The sequence below is a fragment of the Mesoplodon densirostris genome, chromosome 3, assembly GCF_025265405.1.
Source record: "Mesoplodon densirostris isolate mMesDen1 chromosome 3, mMesDen1 primary haplotype, whole genome shotgun sequence".
NCBI classification, from domain to species: Eukaryota; Metazoa; Chordata; class Mammalia; order Artiodactyla; family Ziphiidae; genus Mesoplodon; species Mesoplodon densirostris.
The window spans coordinates 149,462,957-149,489,037 of record NC_082663.1 but is presented as its reverse complement, the minus strand read 5'-3'; the positions used below and the strand labels follow the sequence as shown (position 1 = coordinate 149,489,037).

Sequence of the window (26,081 nt, the reverse complement as noted above, 5' to 3'; positions counted from 1 at the left end):
ACACGGTTCCCCAACATGGCCGGGGAGGCCCAGGACAGAAAAGCAGCAGGCTTCTCACTTCTGCTGGCTGAACAGAACGTGACACAGGGGGTAAGACTCTGGCACGTGGGCGGGGGGAGATGAAAGACCCCCACAATCTGGTTCTCTCCAAGCCAAGCAAGCGTGGTGAGTGCATCTCTGACAACCCAGACAGGCCTTGTCCGAGGCACTGGGCACAGGCCTTCAGGCCCGGCCCTGTCCCGTTCACGCCCTTGGGAGCAAAGCAAAGAAGGGGCTGAGAAGGTCACACAGAGACGCCAGAGTTGTTTAGCTGCTGAAAAATAAACACACACACACACACAACCTGGACTCAGCTGCAGGTAAAATTTATCAAGGCAACACTGAAGCCCCACCAGGCAGGCCTCAGCCCCCTTCAGCTCTAGAATGAGTATCAGCTGCTCTGCCCCTACCCCATGCCCAGGAGGCCCACTTCACAGAAGCCCAAGTCCCTTAGCTCAAGGCTGATATCCAGGAGCCTTGATGTAGAAAAAGGAGTGGATGTAAGAGCTATATTCCTGGTTTTGGAGGAAGAAAAAAAAAGTTTTGGAACCTTCTAGAAAAAAATTTTTTCTTTTTCTGGAAATCTCGCCCTAATGACCACTGTGATGCTCAGGACATGCTTCCTCCAAAGCTCAGACAGGGTGAGGGACTGGTTGGTTTTGAGGACCTCGGTTTCCCAAGGTGGCAGCTGAGGTGAGCTGGAAGGTTTAGAGACGTGTGTTCCCAGTGAGGGGTCCCGGGCCCTAGGAGCCTCCCTCCTGCTTCTCCTATTTCTTCTCTTCTGGGGCTTTCTCGGTGATTCCGGGGGCAAAGGGTCCCACCAGCCACGTGATGGGCGTGTTCTGGGCCACATACTCCACCATGTGGTCGAGGGCCTCTCGGGCCCTGGCCACCTGCCCGCGGCTCTGCGTCAGGATGCTGCTGGACAGGTCCTTGAAGGAGTGGATGCCGGAGAAGGTGGCTTGGAGGTCCTCCACCTGGTGGCGAGCCTGCAGCGCCTGGTCCTTGACGTGGGCAGGCAGCCCCTGGAGGCTGGAGCCCAGCGAGGCGCAGGTGGTCTGCAGCTGCTGGGCGATGTCACGGAACATGGTGAGCGTCTGGGACTCAACCTGCTGAGAAGGGGTGGAGGGCGACCATCAGGACCCTTTGAGTTGGGAGTAACTGCACCCAAAGCCCGGGAAAGAGAAAATGGGGGTTCTACCGCCCACCTTGGGGAAAACCTTTCCCCAGGAGAGGATGTCGAGCACAGGTGGTTCAGAATACGGGCTCTTTGAGTGTCAAACTGTGCAAGATAATCACTGATCAAATTGAAAAACAGGTATAGACATTTTCCCAAAGAAATACGCAAATGGCCAAGAAGCACATGAAAAGATGTTCAACGTCGTTAATCATCAGGGAAGTGCAACTCAAACCCACAGGCAGATACCCCCTCACCCCCGTGCTGGCAAGGATGGGGAGAAATTGGAACCCTTGTATCTTGTGGTGCAGTCACTTTGGCAGATAGTCTAGCAGCTCCTCAAAATGGTAAACTGTAGAGTTACCATATGACCCAGCAATTCCACTAGGCATCCACCCAAGAGAAACGAAAATACACGTCCATGCAAAGACTCATACACAAATGCTCAAAGGGGCATTATTCACAGTAGCCAAAAGTGGAAACAACCCAAATGCCCATCAACTGGCAAATGGAGACACAAAATGTGGTCCATCCACACACGGAACAGTCTTCAGCCATAAAAAGGGGTGAAGCACTGACACTACAATGTGGACAGACCTCGAGAACACAATTCCCAGTGAGAGACGCCAGACACAGAAGGACCCACAGGGTGTGATTCTGTTTACATGAAATGTCCACAGAGACAAAGTACATTTGTGGTTGCCAGGAATGGAGGAGGGTGTGGAAACGGGGCCTGACTGCTATTGGGGAGAAGATCTCCTTTTGGGGTGATAGGGATGCTGTGAATTACAGTGAAAGTCACACAACCCATGAATTGTACACTTTAAATGGGTCAATTGTACAGTATGTGAATTATACCTCAAAACCTTTTTAAAGTACAAGATTCTGAATTTTATATCTCCATAAAATTGTTTTGTTTTTTTTTTTCCTGGTACGCGGGCCTCTCACTGTTGTGGCCTCTCCCGTCGCGGAGCACAGGCTCCGGATGCACAGGCTCAGCAGCCATGGCTCACAGGCCTAGCCGCTCCGCGGCATATGGGATCCTCCCAGACCGGGGCACGAACCCGTGTCCCCTGCACTGGCAGGCGGACTCTCAACCACTGCGCCACCAGGGAAGCCCAAATTGTTTGTTTTTTTTCTTTTTAAGTTTAGAAAAATGAGAAGGTCTGGAAGAACTTTCTAGGCAGAAGTTATAAGCAGTGGGGGAGACTGCAGTTGAGATTGGGTCCTTGAAAATTCCCCAGGCCGGGGAGGAGATCAAAGGAGGCTGGGAGGCAAGACTTTGCCCTGAGCCTGCTCACCTGAGGACTCTGGCTTTGAACCTGGCAGGGAGGTGCCGAGAGAATCAATATCTATTTTCAGGCTGCTGCGTTCAGCAGTTGAGGGGGGAAGGGAGACGGTTTTCCGCGGTTGGGGTCTGAATGCTGAACAGTTTTGCATTTATAGAGACATTCACTATACCTTATAAATATTATTTTTTAGCACTTACTATGTGCCTTACATGTCAGTGTGTGTGTATATGCATGTATATAAAATAACTCACATACCAGAAAATTCACCCTTTTAAGTGTACATTTTTTAGTACATTTACCAGGTTCCACAACCAGCACCTCTAATTCCAGAACATTCCATCACCCCAAAGGAAACTCCCTCTCCATTCCCCCTCTCCCAGCTCCCAACCACCACTAACCCACTTTTTCTGTGTCTATGTATTTGCCTGTTCTGGATGTTTCCCATCAATGGAATTACACACTGTGTCCTTCTGTGTCTGGCTTCTCTCACTGAGCATCATGTTTTCAATATCTGTCCTTGTTGTAGTGAGTGTCAAGACTTCTCTCCTTCTCATGGCTGAGTGACGTTCCCGTGTGTGGAGGGGCACATTTGTTTGTCCATCATCTGTTGATGGACATTTGGGCCGTTTCCACTTTTTTGGCTGACGTGACTAATGCTGCTGTGAACATGCGTGTTCATTTCACCTTAACAACCTGGCAGACAGTCTTATATCCCATTCACAGATGGGGAAATCAAGACCCAGAGAGGTAAAGCTGAGAAGCTATTGTGCTAGGATATTATGAGTCCCTAAGAGAGAGGGACTATGGTTCAGAATGAGGCATGAGAATTGTCTAAGGCACTGATTCAGTGAAAGCTTAGATGAGTGACAGCACAGGTGGCAAAAGTCAGGGCTCCTTCAAGAGGCCAATGCCTGGGATAGATTGGAGGGGCCAGAGCACGTTAGTGAGAAGCTGACACTCAGAACCGGGCAGGTGAATTTGAAGGATGTGACGGGACACTGGGATGGAGTAGGGAAGGAGTGAGGACTCAAGTAAATGGGACATGGCTTCGAATTCAGCAGGTTGAGACCCATCACTATCAGGCGTCCCATGGTTCAGAAGCAACGCCTATACCCAAGAGTGGAAATCCATGCAGGCTTCCCGGAGGAGGTATCATCAGGTCCTGAAGGCAGTTAATGGGAGGCGAGGCTGGGGAAAGCATCCCGGGCAGGTAGGTCCATCAAGCAGAGGTGGGGAGAGGGAAGTCAGGGCCCCAGGTATCCCATGCCGCCCCCGTGGTGGGTACCTCTGGCTTGGCTGCATCCTCCTCTGGGCCCTGGAGCTGCTTCTGGTTCCAGCTGAGCCACATCTGGTGTAGTTTCTCCTGACCCTCCACTAGCTTCTGGTCGACACCCTGCTTGACGGTTTCCATCTGGAGTACAGAGAGAGAGGGTGGCTGCCTTGGCGCTTGACCAAAACCAGCAGAGCGCATGGGAATCCACAGGAATCCTGGGAGATGTGGGATTCCAGAGGGAGCAGGGGCGGTCCTTTCATCTGAGATGGGGAGAGAAGGGGGAGGGATGCTGCTTTTCTCACAGAGTGTTTCCACAGCCTGTGGGTTTCAGGGTCATCAACATGCTTGTGCCCCGTGTGGTACTTGCAAAGAAAGTGGCCACAGGTTCTCTGCAGCTCCTCCCATCTTGCCTGTTTCTGTCCTCCCCCCAGCCCTGCAAGTGGGCCTGGCCACATGACAGGCTTTGGCCAATGGGACACAAGCAGATGGAGCGCAAGCAGAAGCTTAAAAAGCACTTGCAATGGAATATTTTACTCAGTCTTAAAAAGGAACGAGATTCTGACACTCACTACAACATGGATGGACCTGAGGACATGGTGCTCAGTGAGAGAAGCCAGACAGAGAAGGACAAGTACTGTCTGATTCCACTCACAGGAGGTCCTAGAGGAGTCACATCCATTGAGACAGGAAGTAGATAGTGGGGGCCAGGGGCTGGGGGAGGGGCTGGGGAGTCAGGGTTTCATGGGAACAGAGTTTCAGTTTGGGAGGATGAGAAAGTTCTGGAGATGATGGTGGGGATGGTTGCACAACAATGTGAAGGTACTGAATGCCACCGAACTATACACTTAAAATTGGTTAAAATGGTAAATTTTATGTGTATTTTAGCACAATTAAAATTTTTTTAAAAAGAGAGAGGAGACAGTACTGAGTAGAAGCTAAGCACACAGGGAAAGAAATTAGAAATTTCTCTCTTTAGAGAACAGAAAAATTAAAAACTTCAGGGGGCAGGATTTGACTGCAAAGAAGCAGGAGGAGGAGAGGGGCTTCCCGGGTGGTGCAGTGGTTGAGAGTCCGCCTGCCGATGCAGGGGACACAGGTTCGTGCCCCGGTCCGGGAAGATCCCACGTGCCGCGGAGCGGCTGGGCCCGCGAGCCATGGCCGCTGAGCCTGTGCGTCCGGAGCCTGTGCTCCGCAACGGAGAGGCCACAACAGTGAGAGGCCCGCGTACTGCAAAAAAAAAAAAAAAAAAAGAAGCAGGAGGGAACTTTTGGGGTGATGAACATGGTCCACATCTTGATTGCAGTGGTGGTTACATGTCTGTTTATATTTGTAAAACTCCTCAAACTGTATACTTTAAAAGGGGTGATATTCATTGTATGTAAAATGTAAGTTATACCTCAAATAAAACTGACTTTAAACAAACAAAAAAAGTGCTCATCCCGAGTGCCACAACTAGAGAGAAGCCCGCGCACTGCAACAAAAGATCCCACGTGCCGCAAAGACCTAACACAGCAAAAATAAATTAAAAAAAAAAAAAAGTGCTCACGTGTTCCCACTGTACCTGGATCCCTCAGGCCACAGCCGGGGGAGAGCCTGAGGTACCCTAATGGAGGAGGAGACCACACCGAGAGACCCAGCCTCCAGCCAACCTGTCATGGGCTGAACTGTGTCCCCTCCAAATTCATAGGTTGGAGCCCTGACCCCCAGGACCTCAGGATGTGACTGTATTTGGAGATGGATCTTTAAAGAGGTAATTAAGTTCAAATGAGGTCATTAGGGTGGGCCTTAATCCTATATGACTGGTGCCCTTATAAAAAGGGGATATTAGGACACAGACATGCATGGAGGGATGACCAGGTGAGAACACAGAGAGAAGACAGTCGTCTACACACCAAGGAGAGAGGCCTCAAAAGGAACCACCCCGCCAACACCTTGATCTTGGACTCCCAGCCTCTAGAACTGTGAGGCAATAAACGTCTGTGTTTAAGCTGCCCAGTGTGTGGGACTTTGTTTCAGCAGCCCCAGCAATTCATCCAGGACCACGGCCTCGTGAGCGAGCCCAGGCGGATGTGTGGGGAGGAATAAGCCACTAGGCTGGGGAGGGGTTCGTTGGCACACACGCTGCTGGCCAGCGCCCCCATCACCGCGGGCCTCACCAGGCTGAGCGTCTGTGAGAGCTGTAGCAGGGCCTCCTGGGCCCTCTGCCTGGTGCTCTGCAGTTTGCCCAGAGAGTGTTCATAGGCACGCTGGCGCAGCCTCTCTGACAGGGAGCCCAGACGCACGAAGTAGCTCTGTTCCTGCCGCTGCTGGGCCACTGAGGCGATGTCGAATCCCTCCAGGGATGTGGCGAGGCGGGCTGCATGGGGAAGGCAGGAGAAGCACTGTGAAGGCCGAGTTTGTGCCCCGGGTCTGCAAGTGTAAAAGGATTTCCCTGCCTTGGTTTTCCCCATCTGCAAAATGGGTATGATAGGGACTGACTATCCCAGGATTAAGAGGCCTTATACTAGGGACTTCCCTGTCAGTCCAGTGGTTAAGACTCCACACTTCCAACGCAGGGGGCACGGGTTCGATCCCTGGTCAGGGAACTAAGATCCCACATGCTGTGAGGCATGGCAAAAAAAAAAAAAAGAGGCCTTAGACTAGCGTGAGAGTCTGAAAACTACGGCCCTCGGGACAAACCGACCCATGAATACAACCGTCTATGTTCATTATACGTTGTCTATGGCTGCTCTCAAACAACAGAGGTGGCCTCTGGAATATGTGGCCTCTTAGCCTGCAGAGATTAAAATATTCATTATCTGGACCTTTACAGAAAAAGTTGGCCAGTTCTGCCTGTATTAGCGCATAACATATATTAATAGTGGCCAATCGTTCACAATGTTCTAGGTGCTTTGTGGGCATTCTTGTTAAATCATAACAGTTCTAAGAGGGAGACACCATTATCCCATTTTTACAGATGGGGAAACGGGGACTCAGAGAGGTTAAGCGACTTGCCGAAGGTCACATAGCTGGGATGTCACAAATCAGGATTTGAAGCCAGGCCCCACATTCTTAACCATGATACCTGACGGGAGGAGAAGTCTGAGCCATAGGAGAACCATCTTCACAGCCGTTAAGGGAAAGTCCAGACTATCTAGTCCAGAAAATACTCATAAAGTTACACGGCAACAGGATGGAAATTCACATGTCTTGATAATTTGATCCTATCTTATCCTGCTCCCTTTAGACTTTACTATAGTAGTGATAAAAGTTTGAGCTTTGTAAGTAACCCGATCTGAGTTTAAATCCGGTCCTAATAAATCACTGGCTTTGTAAGGCCCTATGGCAGGGTCTGCAAACTACAGCCCCTGGGCTGAATGCCACCTGCCTTTATCAATAAAGTTTTATTGACACAAAATCACAACCATTCATTTACCTACTGTCTATGCTTTTGTGCTACAATGGCAGAATTGCATAGCTGCGACAGAGACTGTATGGCCCAAAAAAGCCAAGATTATTTATTACCTGGCCTGTCAAGAAAACGTTTGTGGCCCCCTAGATGCAGAAGTGATTTGGCCAATAAGCCTCAGCCTCCCTTCTGTACCACCCGCGTTAGAAATGCCTAAAATGTGAAATCTGGGGAATTCCCTGGCAGTCCAGGGGTTAGGACTCCACGATTTCACTGCCTTCAGAAAGGCACACAAATGAACGAATGTTTAGCTATTCTTATTACCTATTTGTAGTTTATCTGTTTATAGTAAGTGATAAAGTTCCCTTTCTAAAAGAATCTGGCAAAGTTGATTGAAAGAATAGCAAATAAACAGAACAGGGAGTACACAGGACCAAGATAACACAAGAAATGTGCTCTGGTCAGGCAGGAACAGTGGGGCTGGTATGATGAGTGAGATCTCCACTTTAGCCACCTAAATGTGTCTCTCCTTTGGATTGGGCACTGTTCCAGAAATGAAAGAAAGGGGAAAATCAAGCAACAAAATTCCACATGGTGTCATCAACCCCTTGCTCAATCAAGGTAAGACTTCAGTCAGGGGAATTCAGTTGTTTCTATTGATAAAAGAAATTTTCACATATTAAGATATACATAGGGAAGTCATTCTGGCTTATACCTGAGTTAACTTGAATTTGATGCTACCTAAAATAGCCTTTTTGTGGCCTATCAAACCTACATTGTACATCTGCTTTAATTATTAAAGAAAAGAGCACATTGGCCAGTAGTAAAGAATGTCCATGTTCAAAATCAAGATTAAATGCCTCCCTTCCTGGGACACCAAAATGCTGGTCCTCCTTTTTTTTTTTTTTTTTTTTTTTTTATTTTTTTTCTTTTCTCCGGATGCGCAGGCCCAGCGGCCATGGCTCACGGGCCCAGCCGCTCCGCGGCATATGGGATCCTCCCAGACCGGGGCACGAACCCGTATCCCCTGCATCGGCAGGCGGACTCTTAACCACTTGCGCCACCAGGGAGGCCCGCTGGTCCTCCTTTGATGATAAGATTCCTTCCTAGGTGGCAAGGCCATACTGACTCGTGTACATGCTGGTCTGTTCCTTTTTTTTCTTTCTTTTTTTGAAACCTTGAAGAAATGTAACCCTGACTTGTTTAATGTTTTTTGTTCTAACAAGATAAAAAACTGTGCTGAAATCTCTGCTTCTCAGGAGCAGTTTCTCAGAGTTATCTGGTAAGCAGGCTTCCAGGGTATAGTTCTCAGTTTGGCTCAGATAAAACTCTTTTCTCTTCTTATTATTGGCTGTTTATTGATTTTCATTGACACTATAAACATTACAAAATTTTGGAAGAACATACTCTTATCCAGGGATTAATAAACTTTTTCTGTAAGAGGCCAGTTCAGTCAATATTTTCAGCTTTGCAGGCTCTACTGTGCAATTAATCAACTCTGCCACTGGTATTCAAAAGCAGCCATAGAGTAAATGTAAATGAATGGGCGTGGCTGTGTGCCAATAAAACTTTATTTACAAAAGCAGGCGGTGGGCCGGAGATGGCCTGGAGGTAGTCTAACATAGTCAGCTGGGGGACAACGATGTCACAGAAGAGTCACTTCATGATGACATTTTAAAAACTGAACAAAATAGATAACCAACAAGGACCTATGGTATAGCACAGGGAACTATATTCAATATCTTGTAGCAACCTATAACAGAAAAGAATCTAAAAAAGAATAGATATAACTGAATCACTTTGCTGTACACCTGAAACTAACACAACATTGTAGATCAACGAAATTTCAATTAAAAAATTCTTTTTAATTAAAAAAAAATAAAAATGAATTACAAAAAGATTAAAAAATAAATTAAAAACTGAACAAAAAACCCAAACACCTGGGACATTTAGAGGCAGCGAAAATAAAAGCTGGCATCTTGGGAAAAACAGACTCTGCCCCATTCTCCCACCAAAGGCAGGTTTGCAAAGACTAAACCCAAACCAGCAACATTTTGAACCCATCCCAATGGCCAGAACTTCTCCACGGCCCTCTGGGAACCCGGGAGCTCTGCCCTGGGAAGTGAAAGCAGCTTTGTTGTTTAGGCCAAGGATGTCTGGCAGAGCCTAGGCATGTCAGAGCAAGCCGGCAGGGCCCCTGGAGGGGGCGGTGCCCTTGGCAAAGGGGAGAACTGGGAGAGAGGGGGAGCAGGCCTGTGCTCCTGCCCCGAGCCCACGAGTAATATCCTAGCTCTAACAAGGCACCTTTACTCACAGACCTCCCCAGTACCTCAAGCACCCCTGTGCACAGTGATTTCACCCTTAGTGGATGGACACAAAGGAAAGCGCAGAAAGTCAAAGCTGCTCAGACAGATCTGTTCTCTGAAGTGGCTCCCAGGCTTGCTTCACAACTGCCTCCCAGCAAACCCTGCTTCTCCCCCTACTTTTGGGGGCCAAGACCCATAGCCAAGTGTTACTTGGTCTGAGCACTACAAGAGGCCAGCAGGCACTGAACTTGGGATACAGGACGGAAGACATTAGCCAGGTCCCTTCCTTCAAGAGGTCTGGAGTCAAGTTTTGAAAACACAAAGGACAAGCGACACGCTATGCTCAAGCCACACGCTGCAGGGCTTAAGATCATTTGCCTGGAACGTCGCCCCACCTAGAACATCGAGTTTCTCCAGAAGGCAAGGGACCATGACTTTCTGCCGAGGATTCCCAGGGAGAATCATGGGGTCTCAGAGTCAGCTCAAGGAGGGCTCCAAGCAATTGAAAATAATAGGACAAGTGAAGCATCAATAAAATAAATACCTCGGATTGCAATACGTCGTGTTAATCTTCGTGTTCAAACCTATAATGTAAAAACTCACTACGCACTCTTGGAGGGTGCTGGTGAACCAGCCTGCGATGCCACAATAAATAAAAAGGGGGAACATTAACTACTTGCCCTGCTTTTCCTCTATAAACCGTACCTTGGGGTAATCAAGATTGCAACTGAGAACTTTGTTCATGGAAGTTTTCCAGATAACAGCTAGAACAGTGACACGTTGCAATCCCAATGGAAAAAGAGATTGGAGATGATGATTAGGAGCTGTCTACCCCCAAGGGAATCACGATTCTTTTTTTTTTTTTTTGGCTGCACCATGTGGCTTGTAGCATCCCTGACCAGGGATCGCACCCGCTCCCTCGTCAGTGAAAGCGTGGAGTCCTAACCACTGGACCGCCAGGGAATTCCCATATGATTCCCTTTATATGAAGTTCTAGAACAGGCAAAGCACTGGTTCTCACTTGGGGGTGATCCTGCCCCCAGGGTATACTGGGCGATGTCTGGGGACATCTGTGGTTGTCACAATTGGGGGTGCTCCTGGCATCGAGTGGGTGGGGTCAGGGAGGCTGCTCCACACCCCACAGTGCCCAGGATGGCCCCCCACAGAGGATGACCCGGCTCCAGTGACAGCTGGGAAACCCTGATCTAGTCTGTCTTCAACTCTTTCCAGTCATCCCAAATATTTGGCATCTCATTCAAACAAACCAGCTCTGGCTAAATTTGGCCGGAGCTGAGAGGCTGCTCTCCCTGGACGGAGCATGGTGTCTGGTTACACATGGCCCTCGTGGGCCCCTGCTGCTGTGGGCACTGGAGTCTGCAACTGCTGGCCCGGCTGGAAGTTCCCGGTATGTGTGCAAAGGACGGCCATCTCTAGAAGGCGGGGTCAAGGCCAACCCCAAGAGCCATGCGTATGAGACCATGAGTAAGACTGGCTGCTTTGTCTCAACACTTTTATCCCCAGTTTGTCTATTTCTCTTTATTCCTACCACCACCTGGTCCAGCCCCATCACAGCTCACCTGAACCCGGATTCCCCTGGCTCCCACCCTCTCCTCACCCGGAGTCTGTCCTCCCAAAAGCAGCCACCAGAGGGCGTGAGTGAGTACAGAGTCAGGCCCCGCCGCCCCCGCCCCCTGCCCACAGCCCTCCAGGGTCCCACCTCCCTGGGGTAATAGCCCAAGTCCTCCCCGTGGTCCACAAGGCCCTGCACGACCTGCCCAGTCCCCTCCCTGCCCTCCCCCTCGCTCACTGCTCCAGACACACGTATTGCTATCCCTCCAACAGACCAGGTACGCCTCTGCGCCCGGGTCTGTGTTCCCTGCGTCTCTGCCCTGACATCTGCACAGCTCATTCCCTCCCTCCATGCACGAAAGGGCAAAGTCACCTCCTCAGAAACATCTCCTTAAATCTGATTGCTGTACACGTTAGACTTTAGGTTCTACGAAGGCAGAACTTTGTTCACTGACATATCCCTAGGACCTAGAGAGGGCCTGGCATACAGCCAGTGCTCAAGGAACATTTGAACAAACAAAAATATGCCTAGGGTGGGGTGGGGGAATGATAGAGAAGAGTTTGAGTGATTTTGTTTGGGGATTTCAGCACCTGCTAAGTGCCAGGCCCCATTCTAGACTCAGGAAGGACACAGCTTCTGCTTTGTGGAATTGACGACCAGTGCTGAAGAGAAAAATCAGAGCCGGGCCTGGGGGGAGGTTTCAGGACACAACATGCATGAGGGACGGTGCAATTTTAGAGGCCTTATTGGGAGGTGGCATTTGAGCACAGAGCTGGAGGTAGAAAGAACAAGACATCTGGATGTCAGGGCAGAGTTCCTGGTAGAAGAAACAGCCAGTGCAAAGGCCCTGGGGTGGGAACACGCTCCAGGATGGGCAAGAAGGCTAGTGTGCCTGGAGTAGAATGAATGAGGGCAGGCAGCTAAGTACAAGGGAGCTTCCAGGAGGATTTGGTCTTTTACCCACCGGAGGTGGGAGGCTTGGAGGGGCCTGACTTGAGTGTTCACAGGCGCCCTCTGGAGGCTGCTTCAGGGAGGACAGGCACCACAGACCAGGGCAGAGGGAACCGAGCTGGTCCAGGTGGGCTAAGATAGATGGGAAGAGGGGGCAGGGATGAGATGACAGCATGTGATGGACAGACTCCTGGTGGCCGAGAGGGAGCCCACGTCGGGTGGTCTGGGGAGGGGTCCCAGCCCTGTGAACTGCACTCACCAAGCTCAGCGTCCGTCATGGGCAGGTGGTTGTCCACCCACTCCTCCGATTTGCCCAGCACCGTGTCCACCCCGCTCAGCACCATCTGGCCCACACGGGAGCCCATGACCGAGTGGACGCCACTGGTCACTATGGACTTGGTCATGTCCACGCCACTCTGCACAGCACCCCGGGTCACCTCCACCGCCTCGGTCACCCGGGAGGCCATGGTGTCCTTGGCGCTGGACACGGTGTTGGACACAGCTTCTCGGGCTCCCGACACTTTGGACGACACGAGCTCCTTGGTGTCTGCCAGGACCTACGAGAAAGGGCAGCGTCAGCATCTCCGTCCTCCCTGCGTACCTGGGTACCCCCACCCTGCACCCTGGGCCGAAGGGAGGAGTTCCAGCTCCAGGACGACCCTGAAGGGTGAAAGCAGTTAAGATCATGTGCTCTGGAGCCGGACAGCCTGGTTAGAGTCCTTGGCTTGATATATCCTAGCTGTGTGGCCTCAAGCAAGTCACTCGACCTCTCTGGGCCTCCACTTCTTCTCCCCATGGTGTTATGGGCTGAACAGTGTTGAAGTGCTAACCCCCAGGACCTCAGAATGTGACTGTATTTGGAGATGAGACCTTTAAAGCAGTAAATTAAGGTAAAATGAGGCCATTAGAGTGGATCCTAATCCAGTCTGACTGGTGTCCTTATACAAAGAGATTAGGACACAGACACGCACACAGGGGTGACCACATGAGGACACAGGGAAAAGATGGCCATCTACAAGCCAAGGAGAGGAGCCTCGGAGAAACCAGCCCTGCCGACACCTTGTCTCGGAATTCCACCCTCCAGAATTGTGCAAGCACGAATGTCTGTTGTTAGGGGTACTTGTTACAGCAGTCCTAACCGGCTAAATCACAGGGTTAGAACAGTGCTTGGCTCAAGCATTGAATCAGTGTGAGACCAGCAACTAGCGACATCCCTAGAAGGGACCACTACAATCCCGTACTAAGAACTGCAATCCTGTTTGAACAGGTAATCAGTATGTTAAGTCCCTCAGGACAGCACTACTCATCCAGGGTGTTTCTGCCCCCAGGGAACACTGGGTGGTGTCTGGGGACATCTGTGGTCATCATGACTTGCCGGGGGGAAGGGCTCCTGGCATTGAGCAGGTGGGGGCCAGGGATGCTGCTCAACACCCTACAGCTCCTGGGATGGCCCGCACACAGAGAATGACTGGCCCCAGTGTCAGTGGTGCTGAGGGAGAGGGACACCCCCTTTAGAGTGAGACGCTCAGAGCTACACTAAAGCAACAGGAGGGGAATTCCCTGGTGGTCCAATGGTTAGGACTCTGTGTTTCACTGCCGAGGGAGCAGGTTCAATCCCTGTCTGGGGAACTAAGATCCCACAAGCCGCGTAGTGTGGCCAAAAAACCCCCAAAAGCAGGGCTTCCCTGGTGGCACAGTGGTTAAGAATCCGCCTGCCAATGCAGGGGACACGGGTTCGAGCCCTGGTCTGGGAGGATCCCACATGCTGCGGAGCAACTAGGCCCGTGCGCCACAACTGCTGGGCCTGTGCTCTAGAGCCCACGAGCCACAACTACTGAAGCCCACACGCCTAGAGCCCGTGTTCCACAACAAGAGAAGCCGCCGCAATAAGAAGCCCACGCACCACAACGAAGAGTGGCCCCCACTCACCACAACCAGACAGAGCCCGTGTGCAGCAACAAAGACCCAATGCAACCAAAAAAAAAAAAAAAAACCCCAAAAAACCCAAAAGCAAACAAACAAAAAAAAATAAAGCACCAGGAGGGATTTTATGCACCTGTCCAAATAACCAAACGTTTTGTCTCCATTAACTGCCAATTTAACACATCAACTACCTTAAACTCCCCATTGCGAACTGGTGACGTGCCCAAAACATCAAAGCATTTTGTGGACCCCCGAAGCCCGTATCAAGACGTGAAGAACCAACACTCAGTAGCAGGCGATAAATTGGGAGATTGGGATTGACATATACACACTACCATATACAAAATAGATAACTAATAAGAACCTACTGTATAGCACAGGGAACTCTCCTCAATACTCTGTAATGGCCTATATGGGAAAAGAACCTAAAAAAGAGTGGATATATGGATAACTGATTCACTTTGCTGTACACCTGAAACTAACACAACATTGTAAATCAACTATACGCCAATGAAAATTAATTTAAAAAAAGAACCAACACTTAGTATGTTCTCGGCCTTCAGGTGATGAACCTAACCCACTTCAGCAAATCTCCAAGACACAGGAGTGTACACATTCCCCAGAAGAGAAAGCAAGGCCGAGGGAGGCTGAGCAGCTTGTGTTGAGGGCTGTCTAGCTGCTAAGGAGCAGAGCCTGAATCGTAACCTGGTATTTTGATTCTCCTGCCTGTAACCTTGACTGGTTAAAGGGGGTCAGCAACTTTCTCCAGGAAAGGCCAGATGGTAAATATTTTCAGCTTTGCAGGCCAGAGGGTCTCTGTCCCAACGACTCAAACCTGCCAGTGTTCAGGCAAAAGCAGCCATAGGGCTTCCCTGGTGGTGCAGTGGTTGAGAGTCCGCCTGCCGATGCAGGGGACATGGGTTCGTGCCCAGGTCTGGGAGGATCCCACATGCCGCTGAGCGGCTGGGCCCGTGAGCCATGGCCGCTGAGCCTGTGTGTCCGGAGCCTGTGCTCCGCAACGGGAGAGGCCACAGCAGTGAGAGGCCCGCATACCAGAAAAAAAAAAAAAAAGCAGCCATAGATGATGCGTAAGCCACTGTTTGCGGCTGTGTGCCAATAAAACATTATTTACAGAAACAGGCAGAAGGCCAGATTTGCCCACCTCTGGACTAGCTTTGCATTGCATCCTTGGAGAAGCCGCTTGAGCACACAGTGGGTACTGGTTGATCCATGCCTGGTGCTCTCGAATCTAAGTCTTTAAATAGATCTCTACCCATAGAGCACTCTGGAAAGTTAAAAACCATGCCCCCTCCCGTCCTACCCTTCTAAGCTGGCGCCCCTCTTAACACCTAAACCCTCCTATTCATGGGAATCAGTCTCTTTTTGGGGGGAGAGGGCACGGTTGTCAGATTTGAACACCAGCCCTAAGCTCACTGAGCACACAGTGGGGCTGTCACGTAGCTCACGCTGGCCCGGGTTCAAATCCCAGCTCTGACAGCCCTGTTGTCCCACAGGACCAGGCAGAGCTACCTCATTCTGAAGGGGAACCTCACAAGGCCCAGAATCAGGACAGCCTCCCACGATGGGAATTCCCTGGCGGTCCAGTGGTTAGGACCTGGGGCGTCACTGCCAAGGGCCTGGGTTCAGTCCCTGGTTGGGGAACTTAGATCCTGCAAAACGCAAGGCAGGGCCAAAAAAAAAAAAAAAAAAAAAAGAAGAAGAGAGAGCCTCCCAGGAAGTCAGGAGCTCAGAGCGTCCGCTCTGTTGGACAACCTTGTCCAATGTCACCCTGAGCTCATCCCGTCTATAAACAGAAGGAATGCTGGCCTGGTGACACCCGCAGGACAGGAGGAGAATGCAAGCACTCAGCCCTAAGGAGGCGGCTCCTGGGCGATGATTCTCCATCCTTCTTTGGATGTGGCCGTTTTCACCTTCCACATGCCCAACTTGTTAACACTCTTTGTGGTAAGATATGGGTTCAGGTTCTGTTCCAATGCTCCCCAGCCCACTCCGTTTCTGTGTAACGGGGCTGCCCTTGGGGGACATGACATATCGCGGTCCCTGGCCAACAGGAGGCGCTTGAGAGCTAGCGGGTGAATAAACTGCCTGACAAAGTAGGTGGTCTCAGCAGAAAGCCTAAGGGAACTGGAGGAGTGGTTGGCGTGTCCCACTGCCCCCGACCAGGGAAAACCTATTTCTGGTGGGAAGATTCTCAACGTGAACAGGTTTGCCTTAGTGCGGCACTTCGGTCCCACCAGGAAAAAGGGGCAATGAAGCACCTGAGTGTTTAATAAGCATCTCCTACGTGCCAGGCTGTGTGATGGGCACTTGGCACAGCAACAAAGCAGACAGTCTGTGCCCGCACTCCAGCTGGGGAGACAAATAAGCAGTTATGTAACACACTATCTGAAACGTTTTTTAAAAGTTAATGCATGGAATTCACTGGTGGTCCAGTGGTTAGGACTCCGCGTTTCCACTTCAGGGGGCCGGGGTTCGATCCCTGGTCTGGGAACTAAGATCTCGCAAGCTGCGTGGCACAGCCAAAAAAAAAAAGTTAACGCAATTGGTGAATGCTGCTGCAATGAGCATGGGTATATAACAGCCCAAAGGTGAAAACAACCCAAGAGTTCACTGACGGAAGTATGGAGAAACAAAATGTGGTCCACCCAGAAATTCTGACACCTGCTACAACATGGATGAACCCCGAGGACGCGATCTTTAGTGAAATAACCCAGACACAAAAGCACAAATACTGCCTGATTCCACTCACAGGAAGTCCCTAGAGGAGTCAAACCCACAGAGACAGAAAGTAGATGGTGGTGGCCGGGGGCTGGGGGAGGGGAAGGAGCTAAGGGATTTGGGATTTGTTTCTGGGGTGATGAAAATGTTCTAAAAGGGATGATGAAAAAGAAAAGAAAAGAAAAGAAAAGGGGTGATGGTGGCTGCACAATCTGAATGCACTAAAACCACTGGGTTGTACATTTTAAATGGGCGAGATATATGGTACATGAATTATATCTCAGTGAAAGCTGTTAAACCAAAAAGCTGGAGGGGGATCGGTGGGATGAATTGGGAGACTGGGATTGACATATATACACTACTATGTATAAGATAGATAACTAATGAGAATCTACTGTACAGCACAGGGAACTCTACTCAGTGCTTTGTGGTGACATAAATAGGAAGGAAATCTAAAAAAGTGGGGATATAGGTATAACTGATTCACTTTGTTGTACAGCAGAAAAGTAACACAACATTGTAGAGAAACTATATTCCAATAAACATTAAAAACAAACAAACAAACAAGCTGATGTAGTGTGAATGATGCTAATACAGGAGCCACAAGCCACATGTGGCTATTTCAATTTAAAATAATTAAAATTAGCTATATAAAATTTTAAAAGTTAAAATTAGGGACTTCCCTGGTGGTGCAGGGGTTAAGACTCCACACTCCCAATTTGCGGGGGCCTGGGTTCGATCCCTGGTCAGGGAACTAGATCCCACATGCATGCCGCAACTAAGAGTTTGCATGCCACAACTAAGAAGCCCTCAAGCCACAACTAAGGAGCCCACCTGCTGCAACTGAGGAGCCCGCCTGCTGCAACTAAGACCCGGTGCAACTAAATTTAAAAGAATAAATAAAAATAAATTTTAAAAAAGAGAATAATCCCAATGTTAAAAAATAATAATTAAAATTAGTATTTGAGTTCCTCAGTCACACTCGCCACATTCTAAGGGCCCAGCAGCCACATATGGTTATTGGTTTCCATATTGGATGGTGCACAGAAAGAAGGTGTACAGAAAAAGTTCTACTGGGCAGAGCTGAACTGGAAGGACCTTCTTTAAGAGGGAAGGGAAGGCCTCTGAAGAGGTGAGATTAGAACAGAGACCCAGAAGCCTGGTCCACGAAGAAGGAACAGCAGGTGCAAAGATCCTGGGGTAGCACTCAGATGGGTGTGTTCATTGTATTTGCTTTCCCCGCTTTCCTGGAATGAAAGTTCCATGAGGGCAAGGACTCTGTTTCCATCACCGTGTCTGGTACCTATGGGCGCTGATGTGACTGAACAGGAGGATGGAGGCCAGCGCAGATGGAATGGAGCAAGTGAGGTGGGCAGGGAGGGCAGAGAGGCAGCGGGGCCACATCTGGTGGGGCCATGAGTAAGGCTTTGGCTTTTGCTCTGGGCCAGGTGGGAGACACAAGGGGGTTTAGGGCACATCTGGCTGGTGTTCAGAATGCTCCTGCAGCTGCCTGGTGGGGGTCTGGGGACAGACAGAGGAGGGGTCAGGGAGGAAGCTGTCCCACTCATCTGCTCTGGTTAAGGTGGGACCACAGACTCGATACCTAGGCAGGCCCCCGTCTCAGCTGAGCATCCCACCCCCCCTCGCCTCCCCCCACTGGCGGCGGTCAGTCACCTTCTCCGGTGGCTGCTGCAAGATGGGCAGATTCTCCTCCAGTTTGTCCAGCCCCCTGTGGGCGTATTCACTGGCCGATGTGACTGCGGAGCGGCGGGGGGCGGGGAGACAGACAGCTGATATTACGGCGCATGCGCATCCCTCTGGCCGGGAAGGTCCTCAGGCCGCCTCCCCGCGCCCCGCCTCGCCCACCCCCGCCCTCGCCTGGGAAATAGCCAGGAGGGGCGGGTCCAGGCTCTCCCAGGCTTCACTCACGCTGGGGCTCCAGTTTGGACAGGATGGGCTGCGCCCCGCTGACGGCGACCGCTGTGAGGGTCTTCACGCCCTTCTCGGCCGCATCGCACACAGTCTTGACGTGGGGGTGGCTCTCCTTGGTGGACATGTAGGTGGCGGACACCATGTGGCAGGTGGAGCTGATGAGCGGCATGCCGGCCACGCGGTCCACCACGCTGGGCTACGGGCAGGGCAGTTCAGGCCAGTGAAACGGCTCGCCTCCCCTCCCCCTGAACCCACGCGGTTGCACAAGTCAGGAACTCCGGGGTGCCGCCGGGCACTTCCTGTATCTTGGTCCCCACCTAAGCAACTAAGCCCGTGTGCCACAACTACTGAGCCTGTGCTCTAGAGCCCATGCTCCGCAACAAGCCCACTTGTTTGAACATGCCACCCACTGTGCGCCAGGCAGTGACATGACACAAGAACCTATTGTCCTGGAGCTCAGGGTCTACAACTGAAGCCAGGAAACTACGGACCCCTGGGGGCAAAGTCCCGTCCACCGCCTGATTTTTTTCTTCTTTCCTGTTTTTTTTTTTTTTCCTAGCAGCACTACTGAAATCTAGTTCACACGTCATAAAATTTCACCATTTTGAAATGCACAAGTCAGAAGTTTTTAGTGTATTCACAAGGTTGTGCAACATTCACTGTCTAATTCTAGAACTTCTTCATCACTCCAAAAAGAAACCCTGTCCCCACTGGCTGTCACGCCTCTGCCTCCCAGCCCCTGATAACCATGAATCCACTTTCTGTCTCTGTGGATTTGCCTGTTCTGGACATTTCACATCAATGGAATCACACATGTGGCCTTTTGTGTATGACCTCTTTCACCGAGTAATATTTTCAAGGTTCATCCACATAGTAGCGTGTCTCAGTGCTTCATTCCTTTTTTTAAAAAAGTGTGGCAAAATACACATAATTTAAAATTTACCATTCAAATCATTTTTAAGCGCACATCAGTGGCATTAAGTACATTCACACTGTTGTGCAACCATCCCCACCATCTGTCTCCAAAACGTTCTCAACTTCCCAAACTGAAACTCTGTCCCCATGAAACACTGACTCCCAAGCCCCTCCCCCAGCCCCTGGCCCCCACCATCTACTTCCTGTCTCTATGGATTTGAATCCTCTAGGGACCTCCTGTGAGTGGGATCACACAAGATTTGTCCATTTGTGTCTGGCTTCTCTCACTGACCATATCTTCAAGGTTTATCCACATTGCATTGTGTGTCAGTACTTCATTCTGTTACATGGCTGAATAATATCCCATGCTATCTGGTTTTGTAAATAAAGTTTTATTGGCACATGGCCACACCCATTCATTTACATATTGAATATGGCCACTCTTAGCCTACAAGAGCAGAACTGAGTACTCAGGACAGGCCTTCTGAGCCTCGGTTTCCCAATCCATAAAATGGGAAGTCATTTCTGTCCTGAAGGAGTTGCAAAGATGACCCGTGTGAAGGCACAGGCAGAAGACTTAACTCTCACAGGGGCTATTTGTAGAATTTGTGTTTTAGCTCACTTAATTGCCAGTCCCGGGAGATTGCGAGTATTATTCCAACATTATGGAAGGGTAAACTGAGGCATGGAGAGGCTAAGGAAGTCACCCAAGATCACAAAACAAGCCAGTGGCAAAGCTGGACCTTGGACTCAGGCAGTCCTCCTCCAGGGTTTGCCCAGGAGGTCTCTTCAGAAATTAATGACAAACTTACCACACAATCTAGCTCCTAAGATTCTACCCTAGAGACAGGAAAACACACGTCCACATAAGACTCATACACGAATGTTTGTAGCTGCCTTATTCACAATGGCCAAGAAGTGGAAACAACCCAAATGGCCATCAGTTGGTGAATGGATAAAGAAAATGTGGTCTAAAAAAGCATGTTTTTAAAAATACATAGTCTCCAAATGGCTAACAGGTACAAGAAAAGATTCTCCACATCGCAAATCATTAGGGAAATACAAGTCAAAACTACAATGAGCTACAACCTCACACCCTGCACTCGCTGGGATGGCTACTATCAAATGAACAGAAATTAAAAAGTAATGGTGAAGATGTGGAGGAATTGGAACCTTTGTATGATGTTGGTGGGAATGCAAAATGGTGCAGCCCTTATGGACAACATTTTAGTTCCTCAAAAAACTAAAAGTAAGGGGCCTCCCTGGTGGCGCAGTGGTTGAGAGTCCCCCTGCCGATGCAGGGGATGCGGGTTCGTGCCCCGATCTGGGAGGATCCCATATGCCGCGGAGCGGCTGGGCCCGTGAGCCATGGCCGCTGGGCCTGCGCATCCGGAGCCTGTGCTCCGCAATGGGAGAGGCCACAACAGTGAGAGGCCCGCATACCGCAAAAAGGAAAAAAAAAAAAAAAAAAAAAAAAACTAAAAGTAGGGACTTCCCTGGTGGCACAGTGGTTAAGAATCCGCCTGCCAATGGAGGGGACACAGGTTTGAGTACTGGTCCGGGAAGATCCCACATTCTGCGGAGCAGCTAAGCCCATGCGCCACAACTACTGAGACTGCGTGCCACAACTACTGAAGCCTGTGCGCCTAGAGCCTGTGCTCTGCAACAATAGAAGTCACTGCAATGAGAAGCCCGCGCACTGCAACGAAGAGTAGCCCCCGCTCGCCGCAACTAGAGAAAGCCCGTGGGCAGCAACGAAGGCCCAACACAGCCAAAAATAAATACATAAACAAATTTATTTTTAAAAAAAGGCAATTCTGACAAGATCTACAACATGGAAGAACCTTGAGGACATTATACTCAGTGAACTAAGCCAGACACAAAAGGACAAACACTGTATGATTCCACTTATGTGGTACCTAACACAGAAGGTGCTACTTTTATAAAATGATTCCACTTATTCTACTTATATGAGATGTCCAGAAAAGGTAAATCCATCAGCAGGAAGCAGATTAGTGGTTGCCAGGGGCTGGGGGAGAGGGGAATGGGCGTGACTATTAATGGATATGGGGTTTTGATTTGGGGTAATGAAAAACTTCTGGAATTAGATAGTGATGATGGTTGTACACTGTGAATATACTTAATGCCACTGACCTACACACTTCAAAACAGTTAAAATAGTATATTTTTATGTTATGTGTATTTTACCACAAGTTTGAAAAAGGAACACGATAGTTAATAAGAACCTAATGTACAGCGCAGGGAACTCTACTGAATATTCCGTAATGACTTAAATGGGAATATAATCTAAAAAAGAGTGGATATATGTCTATGTATAACTGAATCACTTTGCTGTACACCTGAAACTAACATAACATTGTAAAAATAACTATACTCCAATAAAAATTAATTTTAAAATAAAAATAAATTTAAAAAGGAACAAAGCACCGACAGATATTACAATGCAGATGAACCTCAAAAAGATTATGCTCGGGCTTCCCTGGTGGCGCAGCGGTTGAGAGTCTGCCTGCCGATGCAGGGGACACGGGTTCGTGCCCCGGTCCGGGAAGATCCCACGTGCCGCGGAGCGGCTGGGCACGTGAGCCGTGGCCGCTGAGCCTGTGCGTCCGGAGCCTGTGCTCCGCAACGGGAGAGGCCACAACAGCGAGAGGCCCACGTACCGCAAAAAAAAAAAAAGATTACGCTCAGTGAGAGAAGCCAGGTACAAAAGGGTCTCATAGTGTATGTTTTCATTTCTATGAAATGTCCAAAATAGGCAAATCCATAGAGACAGAACCCAGAAGAGGGGTTCCCAGGAGGAGAGAAAATGGGGAGCGACTGCTAATGGGTATGGGGTCTCATTTGGGGGAGATGAAAATTTTCCAGTGTGGTGGTGATGGCTGCATAACTGGGCAGTTTACTAAAAATCACTGAGTAGTACTCTTCATAAGGGTGAATTTTATGGTATATGAATGATACCTAACTTAAAAAGCTGCTTATTAAAAGGGGCTTTTATTTAAACTGGGGAAAGGAGGTGAAATAGAAACTGGCTTCCTAAAAGGAGGACCCTAAGAGAACCTGTAGAGACAGGGAAGGTCTGCCTGGGGGGAGCCAGGCAGTTTCAAACAGAGCTGTACCCCTGCTCTCCCAAGAGCCCTTGGAATCCCCAGCTCTCCCACCTCCACCTATTAGTGGGGCACCTGTTAGGGGCTAGTATAATGGCTCTGCCCAATCCACTCAGAAGGGTGTCTCGACCCACCCTGTGCTGCCATCAGCTCCCTGCCAAGGCACCACCAGGTGGGAAGCCTCATCCCACAGATCCCAGACCTTCCTCACCTGCTGTACCGGTTCTTCCGCTGACACCTGGGTGCTGGCAGTGGCTTCTGTCTCGTTGGTAGACATTTCTCAGAAGCAGGCACTGTGAACAGAAGGGCCAGTCAGGGTACAGCCTGCTCCTCTCTTCCCTCCAGGGGGATGTCCGGGTTCACACCTGCCCTCTGACCACCCCTGCCCCCAATTTCCTAGAGTCCTACCTCTCAATTGTTGACACATACCTGTGAGCCTGTTCAAAACAGGTGCTCATTCAGCAGAGCAAAAGTCTAACAAGCTCCCAGGTGCTGCTCATGCAGCTCATCCCGGGGCCATACCTTAAAGGGCAAGGTCTGTGCACAGCCCTCCAAGGGCTCACCTCTATCAATACTATGGTGCAAAACCCCTGTAGATGGCAATTTGTCGATTACTACTGGGTTTTGGGGTTTTTTTGTTTGTTTGTTTTTTTGCGGTACGCGGGCCTCTCCCTGTTGTGGCCTCTCCTGTTGCAGAGCACAGGCTCCAGACGCACAGGCTCAGTGGCCATGGCTCACGGGCCCAGCCGCTCCGCGGCATGTGGGATCTTCCCGGACCGGGGCATGAACCCGTGTCCCCTGCATCGGCAGGGGGACTCTCAACCACTGCACCACCAGGGAAGCCCCCTACTACTGGGTTTTAAGAGGCATCTTCCCTTTGACCCAGAAACCTCACTGCGGGGACAGTCCCACACTGGTACTGCCAGGTGGACAGAGATGTGTATACCTGTGTTGGCCACAGACACTGGAAACAATCTGATTGCCCAATAGAAGGGGACTAAAGGAAATAACAGTGGTAGCCCAGGGCAGTGGCTTAAGTGTGGAAGCTTACATGTAATTGACTGGGACCAAGATACTGTTAAGGGACAAAAGGTGTGAGTGGGGCTAAAGTTTTTGCTTGTATTTGACAGAATCTTTAAAGAGACACAGGAAACTGTTACAGTGGCCACCTTTCAGGGAGGAAGATCGGGTAGCTGGGGCAGGCCTCTGGCTTTTTGAGCCAGGTAGATAACATTACCTGTTCAAAAAAAAGTGAAGGTTTTTTTTTTTTTTTTTAAGTTAAATTGAAAAAAAAAAAAAAAAAAAAAGAGAGGGGCTTCCCTGGTGGCGCAGTGGTTGAGAGTCCGCCTGCCGATGCAGGGGACATGGGTTCGTGCCCCGGTCTGGGAGGATCCCACATGCTGCGGAGCGGCTGGGCACGTGGGCCATGGCCGTTGACCCTGGGCGTCTGGAGCATGTGCTCCGCAGTGGGAGAGGCCACAGCAGTGAGAGGCCCGCGTACCGCAAAAAAAAAAAAAAAAAAGAGAGAGAGAGACTGTTCCTGGCCCCTCTGCAGACGGTCAAGTCAGTCTCAGGGATGTGGGGAAGGCAAGGGAGGCTCCCTGGGTGAATCTAATGCACACATTTGCAGGCAAGATGGCAGCCACAGATATGCTCCATTTTCCTGGCCAAATGAGATGAGACAGCTAGAGCACTGTCAGATTAGGTTTCAGGAGTCCCAGCTCTACCCATGCTGTGCTATGTTGGGCAAGGAGCTTCCTCCCCCCTAGCCTCAGTCTTCTTATCTGTAAAATGGGGCTAAGCCTGCCTTAAGTCTGGTTCTCCAGGTCCTTTTTCTTTTCTTTTCTTTTTTTTGGCTGCACTACACAGCATGTGGGATCTTAGCTGACCAGGGATTGAACTCATGCCCCCTGCAGTGGAAGCACAGAGTCTTAACCACTGGACTTCCATGGAAGCCAGCCCACCCCAGGTCATTCTGGGATAAGCCTGTGGTGAACCCCTGACCTTGAGTTTGAGCATTTCCTTCCAGACACCGTGTTTTGCTATCCCCCAAATGGAACCCAGCAAACTGATGCTTTGAGAGCACCAGTTCTACAGTCCAAACTGGGTTCTAATCCCAGCTTTGCAACTCCCTAGCTGTGGGAGATTGGGAAGGCAGCACCCCCTCTCGCAGCCTCACTTGCCACGTCTATGAAATGGGGATAACCGTTCCTAGCACAGAGTCCCTGTAGACTGGAGGAGTGTCTGGAACGTAGCTTGGTGCCTGGCACACAGTAGGTGCTCAATAAACAGATCCATTTCACACCACTCTGCCTGCCACAAAGAAACGGGTGAAACTAGCCAGGATTGAGCTTCTGCTTGGTACAAAGGTCCCCCAACTGGGAAGTGGGGCAAGGAGGCACACCTACCCCTAGTGATCATCACCTGACTCCTGTTCTTCCCCTAACCTTCCCTGCAGCCTGAGCTCACCTGGGCAGCTCAGAGGTCCTCCCTCCCATCCCTTTTCTCCATCAACTCCTTTGGAAATGGTTTAACCAAGGACGCCCATTGCAGATGTCAGCACCCCCATTAAAGTCCTTGGGGTCAGCAACCTGCCTGCAGCTGGCCCCAGCAGCAAGACCAAGAACTGGCTGAAACTGGCTGGAGTCACGCAGTCGTTCAGCTGCAGCCAGGGAATGTGAAGATCCAACTTCCGAAGTTTCCGGGACGGACCCCAGGCCTAGGCTCTGGTTTTACAGAGGTCCCAAGGACTCAGATAAGGGGGTAGGCCTTCCCACCACCACTTTGTGCAATCCACTGGCCATACCCGCCCAGGAAAAGGGGGCGGGATTTGCCCCAAGACCTCGCCAGGCTCAGCTGGGGGGCGTCAGAAGATCAAGGGAGGGGCCGAGCCCCCAGGCGGCAAAACCATTTGGAGGGGAAAGGGCTTTGCTAGGCGAAGAGACTGCCCCCTGTTGCGGGGAGGGAGGGGGCCCGCTCTGAAGACCCAGAGAGGGAGGAATTCCTGTGCGGAATGGGCTGTGGCTTGCCTCCAAAGTGCGTTTGCAAAGCAAGAGAATGTGGCTGGGACTGAAGACAACCCTCCCCCACCGCTTGATACTACCACTTCTAGGGGGCTCTTTCGCGCACCACCCCCCGGGAAAGTCCTAGATATTGAGAGGAGAGAGTCTGAAAGTCTGAGCCTGTTCCAAAAGTTGGATTTTTGGTGGGGGGGGAGGTGTGCTCAGCCCAGGCTGGAGACCCCTCCCCAGGCCGCGAAGACAAGCAGAGCCCCCAGGAAGACCTTCCTGCCCTTCCTCCCCTGGGGCACCCCAGGACTCGGCGGCCCCCGCCCCCACTTAATCGGGGGCCCTCGCCTCTCACCCTGCTCAACGGCACGTCCAGGGAACGGTGACCACTACTTCAAGGCCAGCTCCAAAACCGTCCTGGGCCAGCCCAAGGCAGGCTTTTA

The 26,081-nt window shown here is 50.4% G+C and overlaps 1 protein-coding gene across 2 annotated transcripts; it reads right to left on the bottom strand.

Annotated features, from left to right (window-relative positions):
* Positions 1-349: 349 nt before the first annotated feature.
* Positions 350-26,081, bottom strand: PLIN3 (perilipin 3). Of its 2 annotated transcripts, none has more exons than XM_060094436.1 (8): positions 25,994-26,081; positions 22,842-22,923; positions 18,588-18,786; positions 18,333-18,415; positions 12,256-12,553; positions 5,938-6,137; positions 3,794-3,919; positions 350-1,151 (listed from the first exon to the last, which is right to left on the bottom strand). In XM_060094436.1, exons 2-8 carry the CDS (start codon positions 22,905-22,907, stop codon positions 807-809), a joined length of 1,317 nt encoding a protein of 438 aa, XP_059950419.1. In that variant the 5' UTR covers positions 22,908-22,923; positions 25,994-26,081; the 3' UTR covers positions 350-806. The 2 variants fall into 2 exon arrangements, with proteins under 2 accessions (XP_059950419.1, XP_059950420.1); XM_060094437.1 differs by having other exon boundaries at positions 350-1,148.

Excerpts from the sequence above, each read along its gene's own strand:
- PLIN3 (XM_060094436.1), bottom strand. The coding sequence starts at position 22,907 with ATGTCTACCAACGAGACAGAAGCCACTGCCAGCACCCAGGTGTCAGCG. Across the intron at positions 12,554-18,332 it reads TGCAGCAGCCACCGGAGAAG|GTCCTGGCAGACACCAAGGA; the intron begins GTGACTGACCGC and ends CCTTTCTCGTAG. Across the intron at positions 3,920-5,937 it reads TCTCACAGACGCTCAGCCTG|ATGGAAACCGTCAAGCAGGG; the intron begins GTGAGGCCCGCG and ends TCTGTACTCCAG.